At 57.3% G+C, this 20,246-nt stretch overlaps 1 protein-coding gene across 2 annotated transcripts in view; it reads left to right on the forward strand.

Annotated features, from left to right (window-relative positions):
- The window catches only part of FBLN1 (fibulin 1), an 83,518-nt gene that overhangs the window by 13,672 nt on the left and 49,600 nt on the right, over positions 1-20,246 (forward strand). For both annotated transcript variants that reach the window (XM_027070460.2, XM_027070461.2), the window contains exons 2-8: positions 2,531-2,636; positions 8,029-8,164; positions 10,206-10,377; positions 14,525-14,584; positions 15,714-15,815; positions 16,647-16,784; positions 17,938-18,075. In XM_027070460.2, coding sequence (XP_026926261.1) covers positions 2,531-2,636; positions 8,029-8,164; positions 10,206-10,377; positions 14,525-14,584; positions 15,714-15,815; positions 16,647-16,784; positions 17,938-18,075 — 852 coding nt within the window. The remainder of the gene's footprint in view (positions 1-2,530; positions 2,637-8,028; positions 8,165-10,205; positions 10,378-14,524; positions 14,585-15,713; positions 15,816-16,646; positions 16,785-17,937; positions 18,076-20,246) is intronic.

Here is a 20,246-nt window from a genome sequence, read left to right on the forward strand (position 1 = left end):
GACTTAACATTTTATTGTCCTGCTGAGAATAAGGTTCAAAGTGCTCAGGTTCCCCAGGGAGAGTCATTTCCAAATGTTTCCACAGCCCTGGGCACAAAGTTCTCGCCCTGCTGAGCTGGCTGTGGGAGTCTAAGCTTTAACTGGGCTTGCCTTTCTCAGAGTCTGAGGGAGGCCTTGGGGCCACTGCTCATCCCTGGGGGCTTCCACACACCCACACAGGGCCGTGGTTCCCCATTTCTCATGGGCCATGGCAAGCATACCCCCTTTGTTTCTTTAACACATAATCAAGCGGCGTCTGGGTGGCTCGGTCGGTTAAGTTTCTGACTTCGGTTCAGGTCATGATCTCACAGCTCATGGATTCGAGCCCCATGTCAGGCTCTGTGCTGACAGCTCAGGGCCTGGAGCCTGCTTTGGATTCTGTCTCTCTCTCTCTCTCTCTGCCCCTCCCTGACTCGTGCTCTGTCTCTCTCTCTCTCTCAAAAATAAATGTTAAAAAAAATGAAAACACGTAATCAAACGCTGTTTTCTGAGAGCTCACTGTGTGCTCAGAACTTTATAAGCACACTCGCTCAGCATCTCTGCAAAGGTTGTTTCGAGCCCCGTTTTCACCGTTGGAGCTTTGGCTCAGAGAGGGGAAGCCACCTGCCTGGGGTCACAGAGCAAGAAAGCGCTGGAGCCGGGATTGGAGCTGTGACCCCAGAGCGCATGCTTTTTCCGCTCGGCTCTGTAGCTGCTGCTTGCCAGCTTTGTGCCGAGGAACTTGAGGAAAAGGGATGGCCCAGCTTGTAAGACCTCTGCGGCTGGGAGGGCAAGGCCGTCGGAAATGTTGGAACAGTGAGGTGTGCTCCCCGGACAGGGGGTGGGCTGTGAGCAGGGGGGCACCCAGGCCAGGCTGGGTGGATTGTCACTCTCACCCAAACCACCTTGGAATTCCCCCCCCCCCCCCCGCTGGCCCCGTGGGGGTGGGGCCGGGACGGGGTACCTCCCTCATTGCGGAGAGCAACCCAGGGGTCCCCAGAAGCCCCGGCGGAGGGGTAGCCCTGACTCGGTTCCAGGCGACACCCCTCGTCCTCCTGGCCACGGGAAAGGGCCGGCCGTGCACTAACTCTCCCGGGATCTTTCTGGAAGGGCTACTCTTGGTGCCGGCCTGGAGGGCCTTCAAGGGCAGCGTGTGCCCCGCCCGGTCTGACTGCACAGGTGTTTGTGCTGGTTGAGGGCCGGTTGTCAAAGCTGGTGTTTTAGGAACTCTCGGCCTCATGCGAAGCCCAAGAATGAGCCTCCCTTCTGGGGCCGCCCCGAGGGCCCGGCCTTGGAAGAATAATGAACTCCAACGGGACACCCATGGCTGCTGGCGCCTCGAAACGCTGCCAGGCCCGGTGGGATTTACCCCGTCGGGTGCTGGAAAGCCATCGGTGAGAAAACGTGGGGTTTCGTAAAAGCCAGTTTCACAACGTCCTGCGCAGCGTGATCCTGCACTCAGGCCGCAGAGGCTTTTAGTGCTAATGCTCCCGGCCACGCGAGCCCTCTAGGCTGAGGGCATCTTGGTACCCAGCTGCTCCTGCCTTGGGGGGGGGGCCCTCTCCTTCCCCCGAGGCACGAGGCTCATTGGGGCAGCCGTCTGGGGTGAGGCCGAGAGCCAGGCTGGGGACCGGAGGGCTGTCGTCCAGCTGTGAGGGCACGCGTGGGCCGGCTGCTGAACCTTCTGTCCTTGGGGAGCCCTCCTTCTGTCCTTCGGGTGAGCGGAGACGCCCGTGTCGTGCAGATCAAGGGCAGGAGCGGTCAGCCGCTGCATCACGAGGACTGCCACCCCGCCGACAAGTTGCTGCAGAAATTAACCGAGAGCGCCCGGACGTGGCTCCCAGAAGCTGGCCTAGAAATGTTGGCGCTTTTCTTCTTGCCCGGGTGGGCTCGTGGCGTGGGGGGTCCCCGTTTCCGTTCTGCCCTCCGGGTCTGTGTATGTCACAGTCCTCCCTGGAGTCTGCCCTCTGCTCAGCAGGGGAGGCTCCCCGGGTTGTCTCAGTGCTGCCGGGAGCCTCCAGGCCACCCCCATTTCCGACCCTCTAAGAGTCCGGTTTCCAGTGCCTGGGCACCCTCACTGCCGGGCTGCACGACGCGTGCTCACGTCCCTGCCTTGGTTGCCCTTCCGACCCGTCTGGGCAGGGTCCCCATCCGAGTTTCTGTTGTGTGGCTGGAGCAGGGATTCAGCCCAAGTGGGTGTGCATCCCGGGTGCTGAGCCGCAGCCCCATCAGAGCTGGATGCGGAAGGTACCGGTTAAGGTACTGGTTAAGGTACTGGTTGAGGCGTTAGGCTTTCCCAGGAAGGAGCCGGCGTGGATTCCAGCCCAGGACCCAGTGGGTTCAAAGTTCACGCTGTGGAGCGTCCGAGGATGTGTGCGGGCCCGTCCGGTCCGGCCTCACCTGCCCTGGATGCCTGAGGAAATGGGGTAGGGGGCTCCTGTCCAAGGGGACCTTGCGTGGGTGAGTGGTGAGCCGGCCCCCTCACCAGGTGCCCTGCTCTCTTCCCGCACAGTGGCCGCAGACACCCTCATGGAGGCTTGCTGTGCAGACGGACATCAAATGGCCACACAGCACAGGGACTGCTCACTGCCTTATGCCTCGGAATCCAAGGAATGCAGGTACGTTTGCCAGTGACGGCCGTTTTACCAGAACCGTGTTCCTCTAGCAGGAAGCCGGGTGTGCTGGGACCCCTGGCAGAGTCTGGCGTGCAGGCCCAGATCCGCCCAGGCTGTGGGGGGCGTGGTGGATGACCCCCGCCTCCTTCCTCTGTGCTCCCACGTCCCCGCACGGGACAGGGCTCCCCCTTCCTGGGGTGGCCCCGGCGTCTCTCCCCTTCACTGGGCTGCAGAGCAAAGAGAGCTTTGCTGGGGTGGCTGTTCTCTCTGCCACCGCCGGGCACTGTGGCCAAGTCAGTCTCCTCCTAACAAAAAGGGGTCTGTTTGGGGGGGGGAGGGGCGGTCGGATGAGATCACGTGACTGGCGAGTCACAGCGTGGCCTGCCTTCAGACCCCGACAGCGCACGTAAGCCGGTCCAGAGCGGAGCGTTCCCGCAGACGGTTGTTCCCCTACGCAGTAGCCAAAACCTGGACGGACTGTGCTTTTTTTCCCTAAATTAACCCAAGCTCCCTCGAAGGTTTGGCAGGCGTTAAGCATCGAGTAAACCATGAAGGTCTGGAATGTCGATTGTCACCGGAAAGGTAACAGTAAGAGTAGGGGCCAGCCTGTACAGAGCTGCTCCCTGCTGTGTGTGATGAACGTTTTCCTCACGTAACCCCGCTGTTAATCCCGGCTTACAGCCCAGGAACCTGAGCTCTGCCCCCTGCGCACAGCCGGTGGGTGACGGTGTTGGGATTCGAACCCAGATCGGCTCGCCCGGGGAGCAGATGTCAGGGAGGCGAGGCCCCGAGAGCGTTCCCTCCTTGTGACAGCCGTGCGTTTCCTCCGTGCGGCCCTCGGAGCCGTGGGGAGCTGGGTGGAGAGCGGCCAAGGAGGGTGCAGTGAAGTTTCCTTCCCTCGTTCTGGACTTCTGCATCTGAGCTGGCAGCGGGCATAACGCGATCGGCCAGCGTCGCCGGGCGACGTAAATCTCGATTTGGGAAAATGCTTGAAAGGTCCAGAGCGTTGTGGACTGAACAGAGGGAGAGAAAACAGGACGGTCGGTTGTTTGAATTGACGGGGAGGGGGGAGGCCACGCACTCAGGATTTGCGGGGCGTCTGATGGGCGAGAGCTGGGAGTTTGGCTCCCGAGTGTGGCTCGGAGGGGCCGAGGCAGAGCCGGGCGGTCAGCACCGAGCACTGTGTTTGGGGACCAAGCCAGCGAGGAGCAGCCTGGCCCTGGGAAGCTGGGTGGACTGGGCTGGATTTCTGGCTGTGTAACCTGAGCCAGCGCAGAGCCTCGGTTTCCCCAAGTGCAAAAGGAGGGTTGTGACACCATGCTTTTGGGGCTGGGACGATGACAGGAGGAGGAGGGAAGACGCCAGCCCCACAAAGCCAGGCAGTGTGAGTGTTGCAGTCTGCCCGGGCCGCCGTGACGAACACCACACGCTGTGGGGCTTGAACAACCCACATTTATGGTCTCACAGCTCCGGAGGCCGGAAGGCCGGGATCACGGCGTGGGCAGGGCGGTCTCCTCCCGAGGCCTCTCTCGTGGGCTTGCAGACGGCCGTCCTCCTCTGCGTCCCCACACGGTCATCCCTCTGTGCGTGTCGGTGTCCTGACCTCCCCTTCTTAGCAGGACCTAAGTCATAGTGGATCAGGGCCACCCGGATCACCTAACTTGACCTTTCTCACCTCCGTAAAGGCCCTGTCTCCAAATACAATATCACGTTTGAGATACTGGGGGTGAGGACGTCAATGTGGAATTTGGGGGGACACAGTTCCACTCGTAACAGGGAGCCTCTATTATCAATACTTACTGAAATCACAGACGTTAAAGTAGGGCATCAGCCGAACCTCTCTGTGTACAGATGGAGAGACTGAGGTCAGAGAAACTCAGAAGCTGGGGGCCCCTACTTGTGAATTTGGATCTCAGTCACTGCTCCGTTTATGAGTGACTTCTAGCCACCAAAGTCTTTAATAAGTTCTGGAGTTATCTTTAATCCCCAGACTACGTGGAAAATACCTTCTTCGCTATGCAGCACGCGTTTGTTCTGTGACATCTTGGTCAAGGGTAAATTTCGAACGTGCATGTAGAGATAATCCTAAAATGCAGAGAATGTCACCTGAATGGCCGAGTGGGAATTTCTTCTCTCTGTGGGGAATGTGGCTACACGTCCGGGTTCCCTTGACCCCCGACTGCCTGCTGGTGGCACTCACTTCATATCACAGGGGCCTACGGAAATTCCGGCTGGGTGGCGAGCGTTCGCAGATTACGACGTCCTCCCCGGCCACCGCTTACCGGTCACGGCCAGTTTCACGGAAGCTCCAGGAGGCTAATTGGCTTGTCCCAGTGAACTCACGGGCCGGGCTGTGTGTGTGTCCAGAGCCTCTTGGAGAGTACTTAGCGAGCTGATCGGCTCTAACCGCGTCACTGTCCGCCGTCCCTCCAAGCCTCTCCTGAACATTTTCCGCTTTGCTCAGTTACCTTTGGGGTTCAAACCCCACGTAGTCTGCGGAGATCGGAGGCCGAGCCTGGGCTGGTGGCTCAAAGAGAGATGTCGCTCATCTAAGAACACAATTGGGTTTTTATTCAAGAAGCAGGCACTGAGGGGCGCCTGGGTGGCTCAGTCGATTAAAGCGTCCAACTTCTGCTCAGGTCATGATCTCACGGTCCTCGGTTTGAGCCCCGCGTCGGGCTCTGTGCTGATAACTCTGTGCTTTGGATCCTCTGTCCCCCCCCCCCCCGCCCCCCTCTGCCTCTCCCCTACTCTCTGTTTCTCTCTCAAAACTAAATAAACATGAAAAACATTTTTTTAAAAAAAGAAGCAGGCATTGAGTGCCACTGTGAGGGATACTCAGGAGAACGCGACCCCTCCCCAGCCCTCCGTGCTTTCTGTTCCAGGGGGCGAGGACAGCAGATAATTGTGAGCCCAAAGTCAGGTGTTCGGTGCCGGGACGGGCGTGGGCTCTGAGTGCCGGGCCTGACCAGCAGCCCATCGAGGCCTGATAGCAGGGATTTTCTCGCAAACTCAATATTATCACGGACGGCGAAGGCAGGGGAGGGGGAGAGAGCAGGTCATAAATCAAATCTGGTTTAAGAGGTTCTTCTTGTTAGTGATAGTTAAAGGATGCAGGAACCAAAGATCACCGGCCGCTTGGTAACTTAGGCCTCGTATCATTTTTCTTCTTCGGGAGTGGCATTCGACCTTTCCGGTTTTAAGTAAAATTCTCAGTTTTCATTCATCCAGCGCCTCCTCGTTGCCCCTCACTGCTGCTCTGAGCTCAGGATGAGGTGGGATGTTGTAACGGGATGTTTGAGCCGGGGCTTGACGGAGGGAAGCGAGCAAGCCGGGCGGGATGTCAGATTGCTGGTCCAAGTCTAGGGCAGGGAGAGTGCAGGGCGGGGATCGGGGGGATCTGGACGCGGGTCTCCAGACGCCCAGCTCCAGGCCCCACCAGGGCACAGCTTTGTAACCGTGGCCGCGGGAGCCTTTTCGGTGCGGAAGACTGTTCTAGTCTGCCAGGCCACCCCTCCCTGCGTCCCTGAAGCCTCGGCATGGTCCTGGCACACAGTAGGGACGCAGCCAGATTTCTTTTACTTGCGGTGACATACACGTAGCATAACTTTTACCGTCTTTTTTTTTAAGTTTTATTTTATTTATTTTGAGGGAGAGATAGAGAGCACGAGTGAGGGAGGGGCAGAGAGAGGGAGAGAGAGAATCCCAAGCAGGCTCCACACCGTCAGCACAGAGCCCGACACAGGGCTCGAACTCACGAGCTGCGAGATGGTGACCTGACCTGAAATCAAGAGTCGGACGCTTAACGGAGTGCGCCGCCTGGGTGCCCCCTTTGACCTTCTTAACGAATTTTAGGCGCCTGGCTCCACGTACTCGCCATCCCCGAATGTTCTCGTCTTTCCAGATCGAAACTCCGTCCCCGCACCTGGTGTATTTTCTGTCTGATTTTTGACGATTCCAGGTTCTTCATAGAAGTGGGAACAAACAGTATCTGTCCTCTTGTGCCTGGCTCATTTCCCCGAGGATCCTGTCTCCGAGGCCCGTCCATGTCGTAGCAGGGGACAGGATCTCCTTCCCCGTTGGGGCGGAATCCCGTGTCGCTGTGCGGATGGGCCATGTTTCGTTCACCCGTCCCTCTGTGGACGCTCGGGCTGCTTCCTTCTTTGGACTGTTGTGAATGATGCTGTCGTGGACGTGACTGTGCAAACATCTCTCTGAGTGCCTGCTTTCAATTTTTGGAGGGGTGTATCCTGCTGGATCACGGAATAGTTCTGTTTTTAATTTCTCGAGGAACTACGCCTCCTGCTTTGTACAGCAGCTTTGACACCCCCATCCACAGTCCCCGGGGCCTCCAGGCCTCATCCTGAGGCTCTCAGGCTGTTTTCTGTCCAGCCGGTGTCTTTGAGTGAATGGATGGACGGGTGCCTGTCTGGTTGCTGTTCCTGACAGTTTAGTGAAATGCCCAGTATTTGCAAACTCACCCAAAGCACGAATGAAACGTGTAGTATCACCAGCCTAGACAAACCCATCCTGGAGCCCCAGATGGTTCTGGAAGCACATGGGAAGCCAGGTGCGGAGCCCCAGCCCCGCAGGTGGAGGTGGGGGGAAGGGCGGGTTGGGGGCTGCCGCTCATGGGCGGAGGAAGCCCGGCTGGCCGGCCGCAGGAGGAGGCCGGGCTGGGCCCATTCTCTCTGGACACGCGCAGGGTAGGTGGCTCCTCCGGTCCTGGCTGGCGTTGGCTGAAGCCGGGGTTATTTCGGGTCTGGTGGGAGCCGTACCTGTGACTCACACACACCTCCTGCTCACTTACCCGCCTCCGGGCCAGGCCCCACCGCCCTGAGCACATTGTGGCAGGGGAGGGTCCTTCTGCCCACCCAAGCCTGTTATGCGTGGCGTCTTCCGTCTTCTTCCTGGGGCCCCCCGTGGGGCCGGGAGACGGGGACGCTGCAGCGTGGTGTCACTGTTGCCATCGTCCTCCCTCTGTGGCCTGAGGCCAGCTACTGCACCTGTCTGGAGCCTGGGAAACGGGGATGAGTGCTGGGGTCTGGTGAAGGATAAGGGTGCCCGTGTTTGGGTGTTGTCACTAGGTGGGAGCTTTTTGCAGGGCGAGGCTTGGAGCCGGGAGATGAACGGGGACTCCAGCGGCACATGGGGGTCTCCTGCCTCCGCCCCCAGACCCCACCCTGCATCCAGCCTCTCTCATTCTGCACTTATTGAGCACCATCTGTCTGCTGGCGTGTGTGCGTGTGTGTGTGCGCGGGTGGGTGGGGCTGGGTTGGGAAACGGGAGGCACCCGAAGGTGACAGAGCTCCCGTCCCCGAGGGGCTGCTGCTCCCAGGGCCTGTGGACCCCCCAGCGGGCCCCTCCCCCACCGAGCCCTGGCCTCTGCCCGCAGGATGGTCCGGGAACAGTGCTGTCACAGCCAGCTGGAGGAGCTCCACTGTGCCACAGGCATCAACCTGGCCAACGAGCAGGACAGCTGCGCCATGCAGCACAATGACAACGCCAGCCTCGAGGCTACGTTCGTGAAGGTGAGGACCCGTCCCCCGCCGGCCAGCAGCCGCTGTCCCCCAGCCGGAGGCCTGGGTCCTCTCCTGCCTGCGGCATCTGCCCAGACCACCCGCCCTCGCGAGCGGCAGGGTGGGAGGAGGGAGGAGCCCAGGAGGGGGGAGGGCCCTAGGAGGGGGGAGGGGCCTCTCAGGGCCCTCCCCCATCCCCCACCCCCTTGAGTTTAGTCATGAACCCTGGACAACACTGAGGAGACCAGGATGGAGGGACCCAGGCTTGCCCTGAGGGCCTCCCATCCCAGGACCTCTGGCAGGAGTGCAGAGGTCAGAGCAGAGGCTGCCTGGGCTCAGGGTCTTCAGAGCCCTCTTTGCAGCTCACGGCAGGCCCCCCACCCTGCCCAGGACGCCCCCTCAAGCTTTCCTGCCCACCAGGGAAGTAGAGCCTGGAGCTCAGAATGGGACCCCCGGGGTCTCTGAAAACACGTGACATCCCTAACTGCCCTAGAAGAGGAAAGTGAGTTCAGAGTGGCCCACACCCCAAAGTGGCCTGGCAGGGGAGGAGTCTGTGGAGGTGGAAAATGGGGCGTGGGGTCCACTGGGCCCTAGGGGGGGCTGAGTTCTGAGCAGGTGACTTCACCCAGGTCGGGCCCAGTCCCTGAGGGCCTCTGTCCCTGTGAAAGATCTGCCTCTTCGCACGGGGGTGGGGCAGTTCCTGAGAGCTTTCTGGTCGGGCCTGAAAACCGTAAATGAACTAGGCTGTCCCTCCCTCACCACGCACTGAGAGAGAAAAACAACCACAGGGAGCTTTGGACCTGGTCAGCGGGGTCCTGGGTCCTGGTCGGGGGACAGCCGCAGGAGGAAAGGGTTCCCATTCCCAGTCAGGAAGGCCAGGAAGTAACTCCGAGGAGCGTGAATCGGAACGGAATCTGGATTCTGGGGGGGAGGGTGGGGGCTCCTTTCTGAGGGCTCTGTCTTCACACAGATTGGGGCGTGGAGTAGTTGGGAGCTCCAGAGCCTCCTCCGCCCACCTTCAATCTTCATGGGCCTTCATGGTGGAAGCTTCTGGCGCGAGGGGGCTAGGAGGGGTGAGGGTGGGGCAGACTGGTTGAGGGGTCCCGGGAGCCAGGAGCTCGGGCGTCCAGTGACCGCCTCCCGAGGCAGGGCAGGGGCTCTTCAGACACCGTCTGCCCAGCAGACAGCTCTGCCCTTGTCCCCAGACTAGAGAGAAGGGGGGTGGCGTGTGTGGAAAAGCCACGGAACATCCTAACGGGAGTGGGAACAGGCCACTTTGGCAGACGAGTGATTTGTGTTTCCGGGGAGGATTCGTCATGCCCTGGAAGGTGGAGGGGGTAGCCGAAGCCTCCCTCTTTCTGGCGGGGGACGGGGGGGGGGGTTGTAGAATGCCCCATCAACCTCCGCAGAAACTCGAGCCAAGCCCCACCTCCTGGCTCCTGCTGTGGACCTGTTGGAAAGTTCTGTGCCTTTCTGAGGATAATAAGGACTGGAACGGGGCTGTTCGTACATCAAGGGCCGAATGAACCCCCTGGATTCAGGTGTGACTTTCAGGAACACCGGGGTCCGGGTGACAGGCAGTGACTTGACGACTTGTCTTCAGGTGCCCGTGCTTCTCGAATGCACAGCGTGCTTCCTGCCGGGCTCTGGAGGGAAGAGACGCGTGCAGATGCATTTTCCTGGGCATCACAGAGAAACCTTCGACCGCACACGAGGAGTGGAGCCTCAGGGCGCCCTTGTGTGACCCTTAGCGGATCCCTGTCCTAGCTAATTCCTCCCGGAGATGTAGGAGCCGGGCAGGAGGGGGGACATCTGGTGTTGGGGGACACGTGCCGGGTGCAACCCCTTTAAGGCTGCTTTCAGAGCCAGGACCTGTGAGGTTGGGTTGGCAACGTGCTCCGGGCTTGGCTTGCTGAGCTCTACACAGTGCCAGCGTTTAGAGGAGACAGCTACGTCAGCCGGCGTCCTCGCCGCCTGGGGACACGGGGATCAGCGAGGCCGGGGGCCCTGCTCTGTTGTGTGGCTTCTCCACCTGGAGTCTCTGTGTTTGCAGAGGTGCTGCCATTGCTGCCTGCTGGGGAGGGCGGCCCAGGCCCAGGGCCAGAGCTGCGAGTACACCCTCATGGTCGGCTACCAGTGTGGGCTGGTCTTCCGGGCATGCTGTGTCAAGGGCCAGGAGACCGCAGACTTTGCCCCCGGGGACCTTGGGGACCTCCAAGAAGCAGGTAATTTCCTCCGTCTTTTCCCTTTCGGGCGGCGCACCAGTCAGGGTCATCCGAAGAAATAAAGCCAACAGAATATGTGTGCATGTGTATGCAGAGAAAGAAATGTATTTTGAGGAATTGGCTCACTCGGGTCTGAAATCCGCAGGGTGGGCCAGCAGGCCAGAGACCCAAGGGAGAGTTTGTATTGCAGCTTCAGTCCAAATGCCGTCTGCTAGCAGAATTCCTTCTCGCTTGGAGGAGGTCAGTCTTCACCTGATTAGATGAGGCCCACCCACATTACAGAGGGCGATCTGTTTTACTCAAAGTCCGTTGATGTAAATGGTAATCTCCTCTAAATGATACCGTCACAGCAAATAGAGACCCGTGTTGGACCAAATCTCTGGGTACCGTGGCCCAACCGAGTTAACACACAAAATTAACAATCACAGGCAGAGTAAGCACGCACGTTTGCTGTTGCCTGAACTCAGCACAGACTGACAGAGCACTGTTGGCGTTTGTCACCTCCTCTGAGAGGCCACTGCCCTGGAGTTGGGACCGAAGGCGTGGGATCTGGGATCTGACAAGTCTGGGTTCACGTCCCTGTCCTAACGTGTATTTTAGGTAAACTGATTTATCCAGACCTCAGTTCGCTCCTCGGTGCAATGGGGACAATTGCAGTGTCTGGGAGGACGAGGTGTCTGGTGTGGCACCTGGCTCCACAAACGTTTATCGCCACGGTTCTTCCCTGCGTTTCTAACAGCCCAGGCAGCATGGCGGGTGGCTTGCTCTCAGTTCACAGACGAGGGCCTGATGCTCAAGGCCACAAGGCCGACACACAGGGGAGGGAGAACACCGGCCTCCCGCGCCCCGGCCAGTGCCCTTTCTCTCTCCATCTGGTGCCAGTGATGTGCAGACAAGAGGCAGGCGGGGGTACCACTCACGGCTGCCTGCCTGGGCTCTTTCGGCTAATAGATACTTTTTCAGCAAAGAAGCGAGTGACCCCCCCCACCCCCCCCACCACCAAAGCAGCTTCCAGGGTGCTCCCGGCTGTTCATTCGCCACCCTCCGTTTGTCCCAGGCCGGATGAATCCAAGCCTTGGGGCATGGCTCAGTTACACGGTTCAGGAAACTTCTTGTTTGTCTAATAATCTCTTCCACTGATGCAGGGCTTCCTGGGCCATAATGGAAATAAGCCTGGAAACTTTCAGGAGTCCGCTGGGCCCCAGGCTTGCTGTCTGACTTTGGGCTCCTTTCCTCCTGACTCGGATGCCCTACCCCCTCCCCACTGTGGCGGGTGAGGGGCGGGAAGGCCTTCGGTGAGAGGAGCTCGCACACCTGTACCTGTGGTCCCTTAGGCTGCCCGTCCCGTGGCCGTGTAACCTTGGTGGCTTCATGCTTCTGCGTCAGATGGCCCAGTCTCTCTTTGTGATTGCTCGTGGATGCCCTGGGGCTGATTTCAGATTCTCGTAAAGGATGGTTGGAACCCCATTCTGGCTCCCTCCGTGACTCTTGGAACCAGAGATGACATTTTCACTTTAAACAAACCCAAGCTATTCGTGCTGGCGGAGTATTTCTCCCGTGTCTCTGGGAAGGATTTTTGTCGATTTACGTCTTGTTTCCATCATGCTGTCTGGGCTTTTCTGCTGCTCCAGATGTTTTCTCTCCTGTCTTTTATCCGCTTCCGTCCTTGCCCCAGCCTTTCCCCAGAGTCTCTGTGAGGACTCCCTGCCCTTCCTCCTCGCGGACACAGACGTACCTTCCTCCCGTCCACTAACGCTGATCGCGGGCCTACTGTGTCCTGTCATGGGGCCACACAGAGGGCCCACAGACCACTGTTGGCCTCTAACAAAAATAAGTACAGAAGTTGAGAGGAAGCTTTTAGAAACTTTAAAGCATTCGATAGCATCACTTATGTCCATTTAATTTCTAAATGGGGGCTTCTATGTCTGTATTCTTGAGTTCTTTCTGGCAATTCGTTTATATTACATGTTATCAAAAGATTGGCTCAAAACAAAGGAAAGAGCCCTGTCCCTTTACCACGGAGGGTTTGGGTGGAACACTAGTAGGACATATATTGATTATCCCCATTCTACAGACTGGGAGATTGAGGCTGGCGACACCCAGGTTCTGGATTCGTTTTGGGGCAGAAATGGTGGTCCGTTAGGGCCGGGCTTGTTCCCACAGAACACCACGCAGATCTTGACGGTGAAGAAATAGCTCTTCACGGGTCCTCCCAGCAGACGTCCCGGCCTGTGCCTTGGCCTGGACTGAATGCCCCCCGTGAGCAGAGAGTCCCCAGATTGCAGAGGTTCCCAGCCCCCTAACCTAGAAGAGATGATTCGCACTTGCAAGGTCTTTTTCGCAGTTCCTCGCCAAGCAAAAAGTTTGCTTAGGGACCCTTACCGTATTTTAACAGCGCTGAGAAAAGACCGCCTCTGTGCAGTTAGTGTAGGTAAATTATGCCGTATTAGATTTCCTAGCGGAATCACTAAACCGTTTGGTCGTAATGATGTTTATTTTTCTGCCGTGCGTGGATTACGCACTCACTGGGGGCGGTTTAGAAGATACAGAAAGCAGAAGAAAAAGGAAATTCACATAGAGAGAAATACGGTTTCCATTAGGTCCATTTCCTTTCCTGGTTTTTTCTGCGGTCTCTTTCGGTGTCTCTTGATGTGGGAAACAAAGGCAGATAGACCTCAATTTCCTTCTAGGCTGCAGCCCCTTGGCAGATACTGGGGCAGCAGAGTAACACGTTTCTGCGGGATTCCCTGCTGTCTCGGCCCTGATGCTTTGCTGGAGGGAAAAACCATCCTGGTTTGACAAGAGCTAGGCCTCCGGTGCCCTGGGAGTCTTTAGCAGGTGAAAACGTCCCTGGAAACTTCCCCCGGACTTTACCTCCCCCGACCCCACAGTATATAACCAGCCTCTCCTCATGGTCCCCGGACAGCTCTTTCTGCCCACGGGTCCTGTCCCCGGGCTTTGATAAAATCGCCTTTTGCAGCAAAGACGTCTTCAAGAATTCCTTCCTGGTCGTCGGCTCCAGACCCCACACCCCACTATCGCCCCAAAAACATCATCTCTCACACGGATGCGCTTTGATTTTTGCTCCTGCCCCACCCCGCCCAGCGCTGTAACATAATGCTGTTGACTTGTGATTGAGTTGGGTTCCCTGTCACCCGGTCTTGAGGAAGGGTCCTCGACTTCGGAGGCCTTGGTTTTCGAGGATTTTTAGGGATCCTCCCCGCCCTTGGCCGTACGCAAGCTGAAAGGACTAACCCATTTCTTCTCTTACCCCACAACTACCAGTGGAAAACCACCCCATTCGATTAAATTGGGGTACCCCGCCGTCTCCCGTGGCCGTGTTGACTTTTCTGTTGAGTGCAGGGGCCTTGTCTAAGCCGAGTGCTCAAGCCCCAGCACAGATGCTCAGACCCGTCTGCGGAATGAACCCAGTGAGTGGCTATGGATGACCGGCGGTAAACTGAGTTTTGCAGGCAAGCTGTAGGAGGACATTCATTTCCTGGGGCTCCGCAGACGGGCTGGTGGGGAGCTTCAGCAACAGAAACGTAGCGTCTCACAGTCTGGAGTCTAGACGCCCCAGAGCAGGGTGTTGGCGGAGGGCTCCTTCCTTCTGAGGCTTCGGGGCAGAATCTGCTCCTGGGCGGGCCTCTCTCCCGGCCGCCCCGGTGCTCCTTGGCCAGTGCACGGATGGCTCTCTCCTGCCTGTGTCTTCACATCCTTTTTCCTCGGTGCGTGTCTGTCTCTGCGTCCAGGTTCCTCTTTTTATAAGGACACAGACCACCCTGATCCACCTTAACTCGATCCTCTGCCAAGACTCTCCTCCAAAGTAAGGTCACGTTCACAGGTACTGGAGGTTAGAGCTATAATATCTTCTGGGCGAGGTGAGTGGGGGGGAAGACACAATTCACGCCCTAACAAGAAGCCTTCCCCAGGTGCACCGTTTGGGGGCCGTGACTGCGTTTGCTGAAATAGGGCAAGTGCTTCGGATGGCCTCAGCACCCACAGCACTCGGTTGAAGCGCTGAGCTAATGAAACGGGCGTGATTGCCCGGTGCTTATGGGGAGGTAGAGAATTCAGAGTTGCTGCTGAGATAAGACGGGACGCTGTGTTTGGATAAATGTCCGATTTGCCTCTCTTTCTCCCACAGCCAAGATTTCGGAGATTGAGGAGGAGCAGGAGGACCCGTACCTGAACGACCGCTGCAGAGGTGAGGCCCTGCTCCCTCCAGCGGGCCGTGAATCCAGCCTGCGGGGGAGTCCGCGCTCACGTCCTCGGGAGTCTGACGTCCTGGCAAGAGCGTTGGGCTGAGTCAGCTGAAGTCGCTCTGTCCTCCCTGCACCCCTGGGCCCCCTTCCTCCTTCCCTGCGGGCTGGGGCCTGATGGGCCAGGGGGAGACAGGGTGAGCTCACAGGAAGCGGCCGTGTGGGCCCTTAAAAGCTCCCAGCACAGCGCCCCGCCCCACCAACACAGGCTCTGTGAAGGGTGAACGCCACCGGAGGGAGGGCCGAGTGTTACTTGCCTTGTGTCCCGGAGCCCCAGCTGTGCCACTGGTGGCATCATTCGCAAATTTAAAGTGACTAGGGCCTGGCAGGTTTGCTTGTCACATGATAAAACTAGATTTGTCTTTCGTGGACCGTTCCGCATGTCTTGACGGGCAAGTCTGCTCCAGAGGTTCATTAGGAAGCTTGCCCTGTGGTCGGGGCGTTAATTGGGAGCCAGTGAAATCACAGAACGATGTGGCCCGGGTACAATGACAGGCCGCACAGAGGTGGGGTGGGAGGTGGGGGTGGGGTGGGGAGGGCACAGAGCCCAGAAAGCTCTCTGAGGGGTGTGGGAGGCCTTCCTGGGGGAGGGAAAGGCTGGTTTGCAGTGGGTGAGGGGGGGCTGGCCAAGGAAGTAACACTGGGCACGCGGTGTTGGAGACACCCAGACTCGCGCGGCTCACGGGGAGGGGTGGGCCCGGGGCTAGAGGGAGAGGCTGGAGAAGCGGGCAGGGGGCTCGCAGGGCCTGGGGAGCGGCCAGAACTGTGACAGAACGTTTAGCCAGCTGGTAGAGGTCTGTCCCTGTGAGATTGGCTCTCTGAGCACCCGTCAGCTGCCCTGCAGGAAGTGTGGTTGGAGGGGAGGTCCCGGGGTCGTGCAGGGGCCAGATCCCGGGGGTCTCCCTCGGGAAGGGAGGGGTGCCACGCTGGAGAGGGTGGGCTCCAACCTGGGGAGCCTGTGTCCCGTGTGTCGTCCACCCGGAGGGCGTTTGCCTGGCCCACAGGGAGCCGGAAACGCCAGAGGCTTGTGGTGGGTGTTTGGCTCCCGGTTGCCCTGATTTGCTCTGATTCCAGGTGGCGGCCCCTGCAAACAGCAGTGCCGAGACACGGGGGAGGGGGTCGTCTGCTCCTGCTTCGTGGGCTACCAGCTGCTGCCCGACAGCGTCTCCTGTGAAGGTAACCGTCACGGAGCTCTGGCCACAGCAGGGCGGCGGGGGGCCTCTGCCCCCGTCTCTGCTTGACACTCTGCACACGTCGGGGCCCCGTTCGTAGGCAGGTGGAGTCTACGGCGCCCGGCCACGGCTCTCCTCCCGGGGCATATACACACCGTGCTGGGAAACGGGGCTGGGTTTGGCGTCTGACCGGGCTCTGAATCCAGGATCTGAGTGGCCCTGGGCACATCCCTCAGCCTCTCTCTCCCCTCCCATTTGGGGTAGGGGAGATGGAGGACAGTGACAGCCTCTTAGAGGGGTCCTAAGGGTCATGTGACTCCAGTGCAGGGCCTCGCGCTGCTTAGTGCGTTCTCAAAATGAGCGGTAGGGGGCGCCTGGGTGGCTCAGTCGGTTGAGCGTCTGATTTCGGCTCAGGGCGTGATCACGCTGTTCGTGAGTTGGAGCCCCGCGTCGGGCTCTGTGCCGACAGCTCGGAGCCTGGAGCCTGCTTCGGATTCTGTGTCTCCCACTCTGTCTCTGCCCCTCCCCTGCTCATTCTCTCTCTCTCTCTCTCTTTCGAAAATCAAGAACACATTAAAACAAAACAAAACAAAACAAAACAAAACAAAAAAAACGAGCAGTCGCTCTGAAACTTAGCCGGGGAAGGAAACCATTGGTTTTGATTGCGTGGTGAGTGCCCGAGACCTCTGCAGGTGCACAGCCCGAATACACACGGGTGGGGGACTGGAGAGATGCTGGGAACCCATTTACGGTGCCTTCCGGTACATTCCTCGTGGTGAAGCGCCGGGGTCCTTTGTTCTTGCTGTTACTCCCTCGTTGCCTCCATCTGTCCTAGATATCAACGAATGCATCACGGGCAGCCACAATTGCCGGCTTGGGGAGTCCTGTGTCAATACAGTGGGCTCTTTCCGCTGCCAGAGAGACAGCAGCTGTGGGACTGGCTATGAGCTCACAGAGGACAATGATTGCAAAGGTATAACACTCTCCAGTCTACACACCTCAGCTCTCCAGGAATAGATAGAATGAGATAGTAAAGGCAGCACTGGACCCCACCTGTGACTGCCTGGGGCACCGACCCGTTGTGTCGTTAGTAAAGATTTACCTTCTTATCTTAACGCTGAGTTAATGACAATGGTGAGTTTGGACTTCTGAAAAGGCTCAGAGCAGGATCATTTCAAAGCAAGATGAGAAGTGAATGAACTTCAGGTGCTCACATGTGCCTTCTACAAAAAAAAAAAAAAAAAAAATCTGTACAACAGCTGCCTTCCATCTGATTCCAGACTTCCTTGAAGTTCAAAGCTTATTCTCTTCCGCTGCCTAAAAACACAACATTTCTGGCTGCTGGCCTTTCCCCGCCAAGCCATAGATGTTGTTTGGCAGATAAGGCTTTGATGAGGATCTATGAGAACATAGTTTTCTTCTGAGGGTTTCCAGCCCTTCAGAACGAAAAGCACCACTTGTATAAAAGTTTTGGTTGAGTTACGAGGGTAACTCAAAAGCCAGGCACGCCCTCCTGACGTCGCAGGGCCTTTGGGCAAAGCTCTGTTCAGTCTATCCTCGCAGCCTCGCTGGGCGGTTTGGACCCTGAGATCCCAGGGGCCCAGCCAGCTGAGTATACACTTTTGAACATTTGACAGCCATGAACTTCAAAGGAAGGGCAGCCAAAATGTCCGATCATGGCAATCACCACTGTTCGTATTTGGAATATTGTGACAATGTCAGAATGAATGAGTTTGTAGGCACAGTTTTTATTGCCACTAAGATCATTGCTTTATTGTCTAAACCAAATGTGCACTTAGCCTAGAGGTAAAAAAAAAAAAAAAAAAAAATCCCACATACTGCCCGGAAAATGCCTGGGTTATTTAGTATATAACAGAAAGTTTGCCTCATAAGAGCCTTGGTGGGGGGGGTGGGGGGGGGGAAAGAACTTTAAATCTTTAGCAACGCGAGCACTATTTGGCTAACTAAGGCTCTTTTTTTTTTTATGTGACTTCTCGATTGGAATGTTTCGGGTTGTAGTCTGAGTAATGAGCATTAGGAAAAAAAACTTTGTGATTTTTGTGAATGTTGTAAGTTGCCTCTGGCAGGACTCTTGCTAACAATTTCCTTTTTTTATGATGTACCAGATATTGACGAGTGTGAGAGTGGTATTCATAACTGCCTCCCCGATTTTATCTGTCAGAATACTCTGGGATCCTTCCGCTGCAGACCCAAGCTACAATGCAAGAGTGGCTTTATACAAGATGCTCTAGGCAACTGTATTGGTAAGACATTGCCGCCAGGGTCCCCCAGGCAGGGCGAGCGCTCGAGCGGCGGGCCACAGCTCTAGAACGCGCTGGGCCTGCCGAGCAGAGGTCGGCAAGCATATCCTCAGAAGGGCTGGGAAGCCAATATGTTAGCCATATGGTCTCTGTTGCAAAAACTCGGCTCTGTGGACCAAGCTAGGGAGCAGCCACAGATTTGTGAACAAACGCACGGTACCGTGTCCCCGTAAAACTTGATTTGCAAAAACAGGTGCAGGCCGGGTGTGGCCGCAGGGCTGTAGTTGACTGACCCCTGGTTCGGCTTCAGTTTTGGAGTTCGAGACACGTGGTTTAGAATGAATGCGTTAAGGTGGTTTATGTCCCTCCTTTGACTCTGAATTTCGTCCTCTATAAAATGTGAATAATCCTACTACCTGGTTTGGCGGCTTGAGGCAAGGATGGAACAAGATGATTGGGAAATGCCTTGTGTGTTAAAGTTTTGTTGTAGAAAATACTTTATATCAGTGGATTTCATCGAGATGGAAGGGAGAATGGGGGTGCCAGGGGCCTGGGGCGGGAATGTGGGGAGTTAGCGTTTACCCCGCAGAGTTTCAGTTGGGGCAAATTAAAAAGTTGTGTGGATGGAAGGCGGTGATGGCTGCACGGCCGTGTGAACGTATTTAATGCCACCTGTCTATACGCTTAAAAATCGTTAAAATGGCAAATTTTATGTCACATACATTTCACCGCAAAACAAATCTACTGTATTGCCTGACGTCAGAGCAAGACTGCTGTGGAATTAAAGGAAATCCCGTGTGAATGGTCACACTCTCGGGATGGAGAAGCAGCGTGGGGAGGGGGCAGGGAGCTGAGGGACGAGTCACGAGCTCTGCAAACGGAAGGTGACACCCCTTTCTCCCGGAGTCACCCAGGCTATAACCACTTGGCTCGGCCGGTGTTTGCTGTTGGCATTTGTGTCCAGATCCGGCCTGGCCTTGGTCTCTGCCCAGCAGAAGCTTCTGGGTCCTGCCTTTGAGGACGGGAACACTCCCCCCCCACACACACACCCCTGCCAGAGAGCTGCAAACACCACCAATTAGAACCCTCCTTCACTGAGGCTGTCCCGTTTCCCTCCTTAAAGGGCACTTCTGGAAGCTGGTTTCTGTCTTAGGTTTGCCTCGCCCTCTCTCAGATAAATCTGTATTGATCTTTGATTTGAAATGACAGTTTGGACAGAAATCTCTCTCGCCTTTTTTTTTTTTTTTAAACCATCCCAGAGTATTTAAAGACAAATAGACCAGTAACCCCCTGGGACAGAGGCCTCCTTGGAACCCTACCCCAGACTTCTGCTTTTAAAGCTCCCCAGTTATCCGGTGCGGGGAGGGTGGGGAGGCATCGGAGCTGTGGGGGCCTCCGCTTGGCTGGGGTTGGCCCCCCGCCAGCCTCCTGCCAGCCGGGCTGTCGTCACCCAGCACAGGGGGCCTGTGAGCAGGGGGCTGATGGCTCTCCCAGGGCCAGCAGGGAGGAGGGTCCTGCCCAGACTTGCAGGGCGCTTGGAGGGGGCTCCGCAGAGGAGGCTGGCATCTGTTTGGGGTGGAAACCCTGACTCATGACAAAATCAGCCCCGATTTCCACACGGAAGAAGCTTTTGCGAGTCTGTGTAGCCCCGTTGCCCCTCTACAGGGTGCAAAGTGTGTAGGGGACAAGATGTGAGAGTAGGGGTGGGGACAGTCCCCTCTGCATCCTTCCCTAGATGCAGGGAGAGCCTGGGTGAGCAGAGCAAAGCCCCGAAGGAGCCCCACCCGCCAGTCCCTGGGTGTTTGGAGGGTCTACAGAGCAGCCACGAGGCATCCCACAACTCGGGCTCGGGCAGGTGCCCCTTCTCGTGCCCACAGTGCTCTTTAGTGCTCCTAAAGAAACTCAGGATCCTTTCTTTAAAACGTTTTTTCTTTAATATATATTTTTTACTTTATTCAGTTTGAGAGAGTGAGCGTGAGGATAGAGGGAGGAAGAGAGAGTGCGAGACAGAGAGAGAGAGAGAGAGGGGAAAAGCACGGGGGGGGGGGGCAGAGAGAGAGAGAGAATCCCAAGTCGACGCCACACTGTTAGCACAGAGCCCACTGTGGGGCTCGATCCCACAACCTGTGAGATCATGACCTGAACTGAAATCAAGAGTGGACGCTTTGCCAATG

The sequence above is a fragment of the Acinonyx jubatus genome, chromosome B4, assembly GCF_027475565.1.
Source record: "Acinonyx jubatus isolate Ajub_Pintada_27869175 chromosome B4, VMU_Ajub_asm_v1.0, whole genome shotgun sequence".
Lineage (NCBI taxonomy): Eukaryota > Metazoa > Chordata > Mammalia > Carnivora > Felidae > Acinonyx > Acinonyx jubatus.